At 37.4% G+C, this 12,904-nt stretch overlaps 1 protein-coding gene across 2 annotated transcripts in view; it reads left to right on the top strand.

Annotated features, from left to right (window-relative positions):
- angpt4 (angiopoietin 4) overlaps positions 1-12,904 on the top strand; it is a 44,730-nt gene extending 31,826 nt beyond the window's left edge. For both annotated transcript variants that reach the window (XM_048199094.1, XM_048199095.1), the window contains exons 4-9: positions 3,003-3,235; positions 5,136-5,248; positions 5,374-5,475; positions 6,950-7,116; positions 7,214-7,344; positions 12,146-12,904. In XM_048199094.1, the coding sequence (XP_048055051.1) occupies positions 3,003-3,235; positions 5,136-5,248; positions 5,374-5,475; positions 6,950-7,116; positions 7,214-7,344; positions 12,146-12,306 (907 nt within the window). In that variant the 3' untranslated portion in view covers positions 12,307-12,904. The remainder of the gene's footprint in view (positions 1-3,002; positions 3,236-5,135; positions 5,249-5,373; positions 5,476-6,949; positions 7,117-7,213; positions 7,345-12,145) is intronic.

The following is a 12,904-nucleotide window of genomic DNA, read 5'->3' on the forward strand; positions in this document are numbered from 1 at the left end:
TAACTACATTTTGACATTGCTAGGGTGTTCTGGGTGGTTGAATGTGGTTTTTAGCATTTTCCTCGATAAAATGATTACAATAGTTCAATCTTCCTGATATGAAGTGTTCGATATAATGTTTATGCACTTATATAAAAAAATTAAGCGCATACGTGTTGCAGACCTTTACACTGGTGCCAGTTCCAATTTGACAGATAAGCATTGCCGTTTCTGGTGCATACCAAAAGCGGAACGAAACTGAGCTTCTCGTTTGAACCCATGCCACATGGAGCATTTATCAGCTCGGCTCAAATCACATCGCTGTTCGAGCTAAGAGCATATGCATTTACTCGCTGACTGCCTCGATCACGTGACCACTAAACAGCACTGTGAGATCCTCGTGATTTAAACTAGTTTCTCAACAACGCTGATGCAGAGAACAGGAGAAACATTGAGCTACATCGATACACTTAGAAGGCTTTTCAATTCACAAATCACCAATATTTTGCATGCATTCACTCTAGTAACACTAACCGAAATCATTCATATTGAATTTTATTATATTATTAATGTAGACATTAAAGTCCCCCTGAAATCAAAATTTAGGTTTTCTAGCTTTTAGTATGAATATGTTAGCCTTAAGTTTATGAATAAACTGGTGTGTTCCAAAACAATGACAAAATTCACCTTTAGGAGATATAAGCATTCAAACTTACAGTCTCTCACTTCCACTAAAATGGATCACGGATTTTCACGACATCACCGCGGACTTCAGCTTTTCATCAAATCTTATGTCCAATCAAATGCTCTCTAGAATCTAAAGCGTCCCGCCCCCTACATTATAAATAGACGCTGAAGCTGCTGCTGAAATCGGTCACTTGTTCACACATATACTATTTTCTACATGTTGAATGGCACATAGTGCACTATATAGGGCATAGGGAACAATTAAGACAGTGTAAATATGCTTTCCATTGAGGCAAATGAAGTCTGGTTTCATGTTTGTGTCACGCGAATCGCAGCAGTCTGTTCCGGTCCAGAGACATGATAGCACAGAGCGGATCATAGTTAGCACAGACCACAAAATGTATCAGACCCATTTGAATTTTGCACCGAATGCTTTATTTTAAAGTGATATGGAGGAGATTTGGAGTAGAAACGGTTAGAGATTAGAAGGAAACTTAAAGGGTTAGTTCACCCAAAAATGAAAATTATGTCATTAATGACTCACCCTCATGTCGTTCCAAACCTGTAAGACCTCCGTTCATCTTCGGAACACAGTTTAAGATATTTTAGATTTAGTCCGAGAGCTTTCTGTCCCTCCATTGAAAATGTATGTACGGTATACTGTCCATGTCCAGAAAGGTAATAAAAACATCATTAAAGTAGTCCATGTAACATCAGTGGGTTAGTTAGAAGTTTTTGAAGCATCTAAAATACATTTTGGTCCAAAAATAACAAAAACTACGACTTTATTCAGCATTGTATTCTCTTCCGGGTCTGTTGTCAATCCGGGTTCACGACTCCGCAGTGACGCTGCTGACGTAAGACGCTGCTGACGTGTTATCCGGTGTGCCCGAGCTTCGTTTACAGTCTGAGGGAGACGCACGCTGTATTCAAGCTATTCTACATTGTTTGTATTTTGGTATTGCTATATTGTTTAAAATGGTGCGTAAGTGTGCATGTCGCGGATGTCCTAATCGCCAAAAACAACGACGTAAAAGTGCATTACCAACGCCGACAGATGAAAGGATTCAATGGAATCATTTCAATGGAAAGGATTCCGGAAGAGAATACAATGCTGAATAAAGTCGTAGTTTTTGTTATTTTTGGACCAATATGTATTTTCGATGCTTCAACAAATTCTAACTAACCCACTGATGTCACATGGACTACTTTGATGATGTTTTTATTACCTTTCTGGACATGGACAGTATACCGTACATACACTTTCAATGGAGGGACAGAAAGCTCTCGGACTAAATCTAAAATATCTTAAACTGTGTTCCGAAGATGAACGGAGGTCTTACGGGTGTGGAACGACATGAGGGCGAGTCATTAATGACATAATTTTCATTTTTGGGTGAACTAACCCTTTAAGCTTTACCGAGCTCAACACCAAGATATGATATAAACGAAACGCTATTGGCTATTTTAAAAAAGGGGAGGAGCTGTTCGATATGTCCCGCCATGTCTTCCTGTTTTAGTTAAAATTACGTCAACACATTGAAAAATGCTACCCGTTCCAAGGCACTTCAGTGGGCCTTTAAATGTATTAAAGGTATAATATAATGGAATATAATTACAGCATTTTTTGTTATTAAACTGTAGCAGTTTTTTCTGTTTTTCATAACAAATTTCCAACCACAGAAACAATATAGGTACTATTTACCATGGTAGTGAGGTGCAGTGTGTGGATTTACCTGTAATTGACATGATCTAAATATTATGGAAGACCAAATTTTACCCCATAAAATTTTACTTTATAAAAACAAGGGTGTTACCATTTTTACAGATTTACCTGTCTGGTTTCACCAACTTTCACTCAGGAGCGGAAATTTGCTTATAAACTAAGAAACTGAGAAATAAAGATTTGACATTGTGATTAATTATTGATATTGACTGATATGAACATTTTTATCTTGATATTTTTTTTTCATATATTTTTTTATTGCCCAGCCCTATATTCCAGCTATTTTGCTAGGTTATTCTAGAAGTAATATCACACTTCTTCTCAACAAAGCAAATGTTTTAAGGTCAATTTCATGTCTGTAGTACAAATGGCGAGGGATGGGTTAAGAGCCAAAGTTTAATAAATGTTTCGAAACAAACCCCTAATGGTTGCAAACACCATTAATTAGTTCAGAAATCTCCATCCTAATGTAAAAGTCCCAAGGTAGAGGCCCATTTGGCATTCATTCCTGCTCTCTCTAGGAATTTTGAAACATCTGGACATACTTTGAAAAGGTTTCTCTTTTGGGTTAAGGTTTTTTAATTACTACATTATATGTTGTTTCCATCAGTCGTTTGGAGAGTAAAGTCTTAGTCCTGGAGTCGCAGCAGAGGACAGAGTTGGAGGACATGAGGGAGGAGAAAGAGCGACTGCAGGACCTGGTGAAGAAACAGACAGCCGCCATTACGGCTCTGGAGAGACAGCTGAGAGCGGCCAGCAGCAATAACTCAGCCCTGCAAAGACAGCATCAGCAGCTTATGAAGTCCGTGCACACGCTTATTGGCATGGTGTCTTCTGGGACAGGTAAGAATACTCACCTCAACAAAATATACTTAAACACATCTCTACACACATACCGTCATTTTCATGTTTGCATTCGATTATCATCATAAACTGTGGGATATTAGTCCACAACAACCCAGATTGTCTATCATGCCATAGAAGTGTATGATGTCAAAGCGCAGATGTGCTGTTGGTTTCTAGTAGGCCTGTTTCACTCATGTCATATTACGGAAGCAAATGAAATACCATTTCATGTCAGTTTCAATGTTTGATTAGCTACTTTGCGGCATCGCTGCAACATTTCACTGTCTGTGAGGAAAGAGGCTACTTGTCTGAGAATGATGGTCATGTGTGAATCTTGGGCTTACAACAGCTTTTAAATCTGGTGGCAGATTCTTAACATGACCTGAAGGTTCTGGTTAATTAGCTGTTACACTAATGATAAATCGAGCAGCCGTGATTCATGGAGAGAGAGGGGATAAGCTCTCGCTAGTGATGTCTTTGGCAGCGTGCTTTCATGTCTTGGATGAAGTTCACATGCGTCACAACACACACTGATAAGCTAAATCAAGACTGCAGCATTTTATATGGACAGAAGGCATGTCAGTTTATAAATGTCTGTGTGGAGGTTCACTCGAAGAACCAATTTATTTTTAAAATAAACTCTCTCTCAGATGAACAAACACATTGTGTTTAATGTTTAAATGACTCATCCCAAAACTAGACCACTATGGACTTTTTATTTGAAAAGTTGAGGACATGTAATGAGTATGAATCTTGTTTTTTTGACAAGAGAAACCACATCGTTTTGTTGTCTCACACTATGTGGCGAATCCACAAAACAACTTAACGTGATGTTTCAGCACAGAAACCTTCATCATACTGTATGACTACTAATCATCAGCAGTTCAACTTGACCAGGGGCTAAATGTGCTGGTTTAGCACTGCACTACGTATATTTATCTTTATTTTAAGTCATTGCCATTTATTTGAGCATAAAACACCTTGTTTCTATGCTAACGAGATAAATTTCAAATCAGTGTTATTTTACTATTTTATCATTAATATACTATTGTAGTATTTATTCATGTTTTTGAATTAGATTTTATATTTTCTGTTTTCATTTGTCTTTTTTTAGTTTTTTTTTTTTTGTCTTTATAAAATTCTGTTGTTTGTTTCACTTTAAGTTTTAGTACTTCCACTTCAACTAAACAGAAAGTTTCTAAGCAACTAACTGCAATAAAATAAAGTTTTTTATATTATATTTTATTTCAGTCAACATAAGTGCAAAACACAAAATTGAAAGAATTGCAAGTTCACCCATAAATGAAAATTCTGTCATTATTTACTAACCCTCAAGCTGGGATACTCTGGGGGGTGTACTCTGGGTTCGGGCAAAATACCGAGCTCGGAGCCATCTCCTCGGACAGCACGCCAAATATGCATACTATTAGCTATCTGATTATTTGTAAGTGTGAACTTGTGAAAGAAGATATCTTGAAGAATGTGGGTAACTAAATAGCTGCTGGTCCCCATTGACTTCCTTAGTATGAAGAAAAAAAACTATGGAAGTCAATGAAGACTAGAAACTGTTTGGTTACTAACACTCTTCAAAATATGTTCAACAAAAAAAAGAAATTCATACAGGTTTGGAACAACTTGAGGGTGAGTAAATAAATGATGACAGAATATTCATTTTTGGGTGAACTATCCCTTTAAATGTTTTTAGTTAACAATAATAACACTGAAAACAGCTTTATGGGGCACAAGTTTATTATACAATGTACAGATGACGCATGCTGGATGTACACAAGAGTATATCATCTAAAGTAAACCGCTATGCCATAATGGCCTTTTCTTGGATGATTATCTTTCTTACCTTGTGAACCTCAGTGAACCTCATTATGTTTTTCCTTTACAGGCCTCTCACCAAACGAGCAGCGCTTCCGAGACTGTGCCGAGGCCTATAAATCTGGTCACAACACCAGTGGAGTCTACCACATTTTCATCGGAGACATGACTGAGCCAACCAAGGTGTGGGATGCGTTCTTTCACAAGTATGGGGAATCAGTGTGATATATCTTGGCTGTGACATACAGAACGAGGAACAGCGCAAATGTAAGAGAGTGAGACTGAGATGTATCATATGCTTCTGACAGGTCTTTTGTGATATGGTGACAAGTGGAGGTGGCTGGACAGTATTCCAACGCAGAGCTAATGGAAGTGTGAACTTCCAGAAAGGCTGGAAAGAATACAAACTGGTGAGTAGACATAAAACCAAAAATCACACAACGTTTACATGTGAACGTGAAAGACTGTCAAACAACCGCCCAGAACACTGTAGCATCATGCCATCACACTGACAAATGTTGCTCATTACATTTCTAGACAATGATGAAAATCTTTATAGATTATGTTTAAACAAAATGGTGACATTTTAAGAAATGTTTTTCTGCCTATGCTGGGAAGACTTGATTAAAAGCTTGAAATAATTCTGATGACACAGACTCAAAAACTGGCCAAAGCACAATGAAGCAAGAGTCTAAAATTGTATGTGGCAGATTGGCGCCATTGGCAGTAGATGAAATGTTTGGTACATTGTGTATTTAATAGCGGCACATTTTGCTGATATTTTAAGTGCTTAAATATGCTGAAATGGATTTAAAACTGGCAGAACTTTGTGAAACCGCAGCAGTGGAAATCAATACTGCAATTTTCTACCTTTATTGTTAATCTTGTGCCAAATGACCTTTATTTAAATAGCTGAAAAGGATAAGTTCCTTTTCTGGGAAGCAAGTAGTAATAAAAGACTGACAGTGTAGTGATTTATTTCAAGAAAACAAAACTGCCGACTTGTGTCTAATGCTGTTTGATTCAAAGTTGGATATGTGATATTACTACTTGATATCTAACCATAAATTTTTGTCCAATGATGAGAAGATGAAGTAAAAAGATCGTAGCAGAGATGATCATTTACTTTGTTTTGCACAAGAAACTTTGACTCTTTGATGCATGTTATTTGCTTAAAGTGTTTATCATTAACACCAATTATACACCAAACAGGCGTAACATTATGACCACCTTCCTAATATTGTGTTGGTCCCCCTTTTTGCTGCCGAAACAGCCCTGACCTGTAGTGCATCCTGGTGCCATGTGTTCCCTTGGTAAGAGACGCACACGCACTCGGCCATCCACGTGATGTAAAAGAAAATGTGGTTCATCAGACCAGGCCACCCTCTTTCATTGCACCGTGGTCCAGTTCTGATGCTCACGTGCCCACTGTTGGCACTTTCCGTGGTGGACAGGGGTCAGCATGGGCACCCTGACTGGGTTGCAGACCACTGCAGACCGGGAACACACCACAAGAGCTGCAGTTTTGGAGATGTTCTGACCCAATCGTCTAGCAATCACAATTTGACTCAAACTCGCTCAAATCCTTATGCTTGCCCATTTTTTCTGCTTCTAACACATCAACTTTGAGGACAAAATGTTCACTTGCTGCCTAATATATCCATCCACTAACAGGTGGCGTGATGAAGAAATAATCAGTGTTATTCACTTCACCTGTCAGTGCTCATAATGTTATGCCTGATCGGTGTATACAATCTTATGTTGGAAAATTTCCACTCAACTTCAAATGCAGTTTTATTGGTTTCCCAAATAGGAAGTTTGAAGTCCCAACTTTACAAGATGAATAGAACGCAGCATAAGTTTCGTCATATGTTGTTCTCACAGGGATTTGGTGATCCTAGCGGAGAGCACTGGTTGGGTAATGAGGCTGTTCACCTGATCACCAGTCAAGCCCAGTACTCCCTCAGAGTGGAACTTAAGGACTGGGAGGAGAATGGTGCCTATGCACTGTATGACAAATTTCAGCTGGCCAGTGAAAAACAGCAGTACAGGTATCACCTAAATACTGTAACAATTAAGATTAGTTTTAAGAGATATTTCAGATTACATGTCTTAATCGTAATCTTAAAAGTGTTTCTCTTTCTCCAGACTCTTAATAGGGAGCTACAGCGGAACATCTGGACAGCAAAGTAGCTTAGCAGCAAACGGCACAGGTTTCAGCACTCGTGATGCTGACAATGACAAGTGCGTTTGCAAGTGCGCCCTCATGATGACTGGAGGTGAGCTACTGCACATTACCTTATTCAAAAACATAGATTTAAAATATTAAATATGAAAAGCATTATTGAATGCACTGATGTAATGTTGAGGAGTACTTAACGAAAAGTAGATAATGTGACCACATTTAACCAGCTACTTTTTTCAATAAATAACAATACAGCATAAAATATTTAGTTTTTTTTTTATTATTAATATTGCATTGTATTCAAACTAATTATGGGCTACATGCTGTAAACATGATCCAAAATGTGCACTCTTTCTTTTATAATTCATTTTAGTCATTTGGTTTGTTCAGAAATTTCATTTAAAGGGATAGTTCACCTAAAAATGAAAATTGTTTATCTTTAAAAAAATAAAATTATGTTTATCTGCTTACCCCCAGGGCATCCAAGATGTAGGTGACTTTGTTTCTTCAGTAGAACACAAATAATGATTTTTAACTCCAACCGTTGCCGTCTGTCAGTCAAATAATGCTAGTGGATGGGAACTTCTACTATAAGAGTAAATAAAACTTGCATAGACAAGTCCAAATTAAACCCTGCGGATCGTGACGACACACTGATGTCCTAAGACACGAAACGATCGGTTTGTGCGATAAACCGAACGGTATTTATATCATTTTTTAACTTTAATACACCACTATATCCAACCGCGTTCAGCATTCGCTTAGTGATGTCTGATCGCGCTCTGACAGCGGCAGTGATGTCTCGCGCATAGACTTCAGTGAGTTCTAGACATCACTGCCGCTGTCAGAGCGCGATCAGACCTTACTAACGAGTGCTGAGCGCGGTTGGACATAGTGGTGTATTAGAGTTAAAAAATGATATAAATACTGTTCAGTTTCTCACACAAACCGATCGTTTCGTGTCTTAGGACATCAGTGTGTCGTCACGATCCGCAGGGTTTAATTTGGACTTGTCTATGCAATTTTTATTTACTCTTATAGTAGAAGTTCCCATCCACTAACATTATTTGACTGACAGACGGCAACGGTTGGAGTTAAAAATCATCATTTGTGTTCTACTGAAGAAACAAAGTCACCTACATCTTGGATGCCCTGGGGGTAAGCAGATAAACATCAAATTTTCATTTTTGGGTGAACTATCCCTTTAAATTAAGTAATTAAAAAACGATTTGAAGTTTGATTTATCAATTCTTTTGATTCCCCCTTTTTTATGTCTTAATACATTAATATTTATTGCAATAATTTTGCAAAATAGTAGATTTAATGAACAATTTCATACACATCTCATCCCACGCCTGCAGTTGCTAATTCTAAAACGTCATTTTAGAGCTAGTAATGGAGGCTTGAGCCATTAATAGCAGACTAATGCAGTTATTAACACAGTTATTAGAGAGAGAGATTAAGCGTGTGTGAATTACCTGAGTCTGTGCGTCTCTCAACGGTGTTCGGCAGCAGTGTCTCTATTAATAGTGAAACTGTAAGTTTATCTGCTTCAAGAACAGCGCCATTATTACCTTGCTAGTGAGAAATGTCATGTAGATTTTAAGTTGTTGAACTATTTTACTGATAAAATCATCAGAGCAGAGCGAGTGTGTCCGTACTGTATGTGCGTGCGTTTCAGTGGGAGAAAGAGAGTATGTGCTTTCTGTACATGTAATTTTGTGGAAATGATGAAAAAAAAAACATGGAAATAATTTGTCATTTTTATCCTGTTGTTTACTATATTTATTTGTTTGGTCAGTGTCGTTTTGGGTTTTGGTTCTTTTGCTGTTGTAGGCTGTGAGGACCTTTGAAATAACTGAAATCATTTAGCGAAGTGATATGGAACTGTAATGCGGTCAAGACCTGCCTGGAACTACTTTAGCCGTGCGTTTCCCTGAAAATAATTGCACGCCTTAGAATGTTCGTCCACCAATCAGATTCAAGCATTCAACAGCCCCATAGTATCAGAGCCTCTGCTTTTAAACAACAATTAAAAAAAAAAAAAAAACATTTTATTCTAGTTTCATACATTCTTTTTTTATCAACACTTGAATATCGGCAAGCTTCATAAAAAAAGCAACATTTCGAACAAAAAGCTGAGAAAATCGTGTTTTTGTCAAAGATGCTGTCTGTGTCTGAAATCGCATACTCTCTTGAGCAGGTACTTATTTTGAATAAGTATTTACTTCCTGACCACTAAAAAAGTATGTTCTATATAGTATAAGTGTGTGTAGTATGAATGTAATCTGGATGTACTACATTCGCCATGTTGTCATTATCATGTGACCTACCAGCATCTGTTGCGTCGCTTCACTGCCATTCACGAATCCTCTCGTGGCCTCATGGGATAGGAAAGTGTTTATCATATGCTGCGCACTTCAGCATCTCACCAGAAGTAGTACGTAATCCGAGTACTTTTTGCCTACTCTTTTATGAGTACTGTGAATTCGATACTACTTTTGTCACATGTCACTTACTGTAGGGAAGTATGCGATTTCAGATGGAGCCTTTGTCTGGATCAGATTGAGAACATTAATCAAAACATATGGAGTAGATGGAGACATCCCAAAGCTTCAGTCATATACCGCTTTGTGGGTTTGACATTTTTCTCTGTAACGTTAGGCAGTTTTGATTTATATGCTGTTGAATGTTTGATGATCACGTTAGCTCACAGATCTTCTTTGCCTGAAAAACTCATCAGTGGTGGAGAAAGAGTTAATTTTCATTCATACCACTGATGAAAACATCACCAGAATTGAACAAAGGCCTTGATCTTCGATTATAAATGGTCATTTGACTTAAAATGCTTGTTACATAAAGACTAATCTGATTGTAGATGGGCACTCACCAGCGCTTATTGAACGCCAGCCATCTACATTCATATCCTCTCGCTCACATTTCTTCAATTGTGGCCTGGATCTGAAGCCGAAACAGTCACGCAAAATCCCTCTGATCCTCTGCTAATCGAAGAAAACGCAACCCCGTCACAGAATTATGTAAAACACATCCAGAGTTCAGACCTGCTTTCAGCGCCCGCTATCCAAACAATTTACTCTATGGCTGCACTCGACTGCAGATCCCACACCTCTGGGCTCCAAGATAAACAGCTTTTTAATAGCGTGCATTGCGATCGATTTTGAAAGTTGTTGGAGTTAATTACCGTCGAACCGGCTGAAGACCTTCGAGTGCCCTGTATGTTTGCATTTCAAATGGTAATCAAAAGATCGAAAGATATATCCATCTGTGCTGACCGTCCAAACTAAACATGCGTTGAGGGAGGTGATACTGATTTAATCAGGGTTAGATAGACAGTGTCCTCTATGAAGAGTGAAAGTCTGGTTTTTATTGAAGAATCACAGTTTGTTTTGACAGGTCTTGCTGAGACATCGACCGCACAGTGGGAATAACGTACTCTTTGAAACACTGACAGACTGCAGTGAGAGACATAAAAAGATGTAATATTGAAGAGAGAGATGGGTCAAAAGGTCTGGTTGTTTTGAGGAGATGTAATTTTTAAGCCTGTCATTATTTGCTCACCCTCATGTCATTCCAAACCCATATGACTTTCTTTCTTCTGTGGAATGCAAAATAAAATATTTTGTCTAATCTCCAGGTTGATTTTTTTTCATTCAGTGAAAGCGTATTGTAAGTCTGTCAAGCTCCAAAGAGGGGCAAAAAGCAGCTTTAAAGTACTATAAAAATATTCTGTACAAATCATGCATTATATTCCTAAGATTTCTGAAGCCATATGATTTATGTGAAAAATATAGCAACATTAAGGCTGTTTTTTAAATACTGAACAATTATAAACTTTATAAGCACTTTTTTTTTAACAAAATTCGCAGAAGAATTACCTGAAGAATTAAACATAGATGTAAAATCAAGACTGATATTTTAGTATTTTTATATACTATCAACGTTTTTATTAAGATTTTTAATTAGATTTGTATTAATTTTGCTATGTGCTTATGAGATTTTATTAGTGTTTTTAAATTATTACCATTTAGGTTTCATATATTTCAGTTTTAGTTTTTATTTATTTCCAGTTAGTAATTTTAGTGCTGAAACTTAAACTTGCCTCACTCTGGGTTAAAAACAACCCAAGTTGGGTTAAATATGGACAAACCCAGTGACTGAGTTGTTTTGACCCAGTGGTTGGGTTAAATGTTTGACCAAACTGCTAGGTAGATTCATTTTTAATCAATAGTTGAGTTAAATAAAACTACCCAGGAGGTTGGGCAAACATCCCAATCGCTGGGTTTGTCCATATTTAACCCAATTTGGGTTATTTTTAACCTAGCATTTTTTTTTAGAGTGAAAGGCAAAATTTCTGAACTATTGTGTTGAAAATGGACAAATCCAGCGGTTGGGTTAAATGTTTGCCCAATGTGCTGGGCAGTTTTATTTAACCCAACTATTGTTTAAAAATGACTATATGACTGGCTTTAAATGAACCTAAAATAGGTTGGGAATGAAAAATCAGACACACAATTACTATAATGATCAAAAGCAATTTAATAAATGATTATTGTTTAATTATTATTCATTAAACTTAATAAATGTTAATTTATTAAACATGTTTTGGGTTCATTTTAAGGAAGCAATACAGTAATTTTTTTAACAATAGTTGTGTTAAATAAAACTACCCAGCAGGTTGAGCAAACATTTAACCCAACCGCTGAGTTAAAACAACCCTAGGTTTGTCCATTTTCAACTCAACTTGGGTTGTTTTTAAACCAGCATTTTTTTAGAGTGTGATCAAGACTCAAAGTGAAGACCTGTGAGCATTAAATTCTAAAATATTAACTTGTTAAGTATTTATCTCAGTCTCTTCTCACTTGTCATTCATTCAGGCTGGTGGTTTGATGCTTGCGGTCTGTCCAACCTTAATGGAATCTACTACACCGTGGGTCACAACATCCGCAAGCTCAATGGCATTAAGTGGCATCACTTCCGAGGACCCAGCTATTCGCTCCAGTCCACTTCAATGATGATCCGACCAGCTGATTTCTGAAGTGAATGAAGCTTGTCATGTTGTCTGAATGACAGGACTTCAAGCAGCTTGCTTTAGGACATAGAAGCAACGAGGTAGAGACAGATAAAGATGTCATTTAATGGATGAACGGTGATGTTGGAGCTGGAGCAAAGCAATCAGACTGAAAATTCAGCTTCATTCCAAAAATCTTTTTACAAATGCAAACATGCTTCACCTTCACAGCTGAAATTCATATGTCGCTCATAACCTAAAACATTCTCAGTGATGGCCACGGCGACTTTCGTTGTACTCTCATGGAGTTAGAACATTGTTTGTGGCATGAAAAAATTCCAAAGGAATACCTTTCGAACTTTATGAGACTAAAGGCTCATGAGCCTCACTAGATTCCAGAACTGTTCTGGATGTTCCAGAGGAATATCAGAGGCTCCTTCATGTCTGAGAGGTTCTATACTATTTTGTAAAAGATAATAGCTGTTATAGCGAGGCAGCTGACAATGTAGATACACTACTGTTCAAACGTTTGGGTTTTTTTAAAACATTTTTTTTTGTTGTTTTTTGTTAAAGAAAATGCTCACCAGGGCTGCATTTATTTGATAAACAACAATAAAAATAGCAA

The sequence above is a fragment of the Megalobrama amblycephala genome, linkage group LG8 (assembly GCF_018812025.1).
Source record: "Megalobrama amblycephala isolate DHTTF-2021 linkage group LG8, ASM1881202v1, whole genome shotgun sequence".
Lineage (NCBI taxonomy): Eukaryota > Metazoa > Chordata > Actinopteri > Cypriniformes > Xenocyprididae > Megalobrama > Megalobrama amblycephala.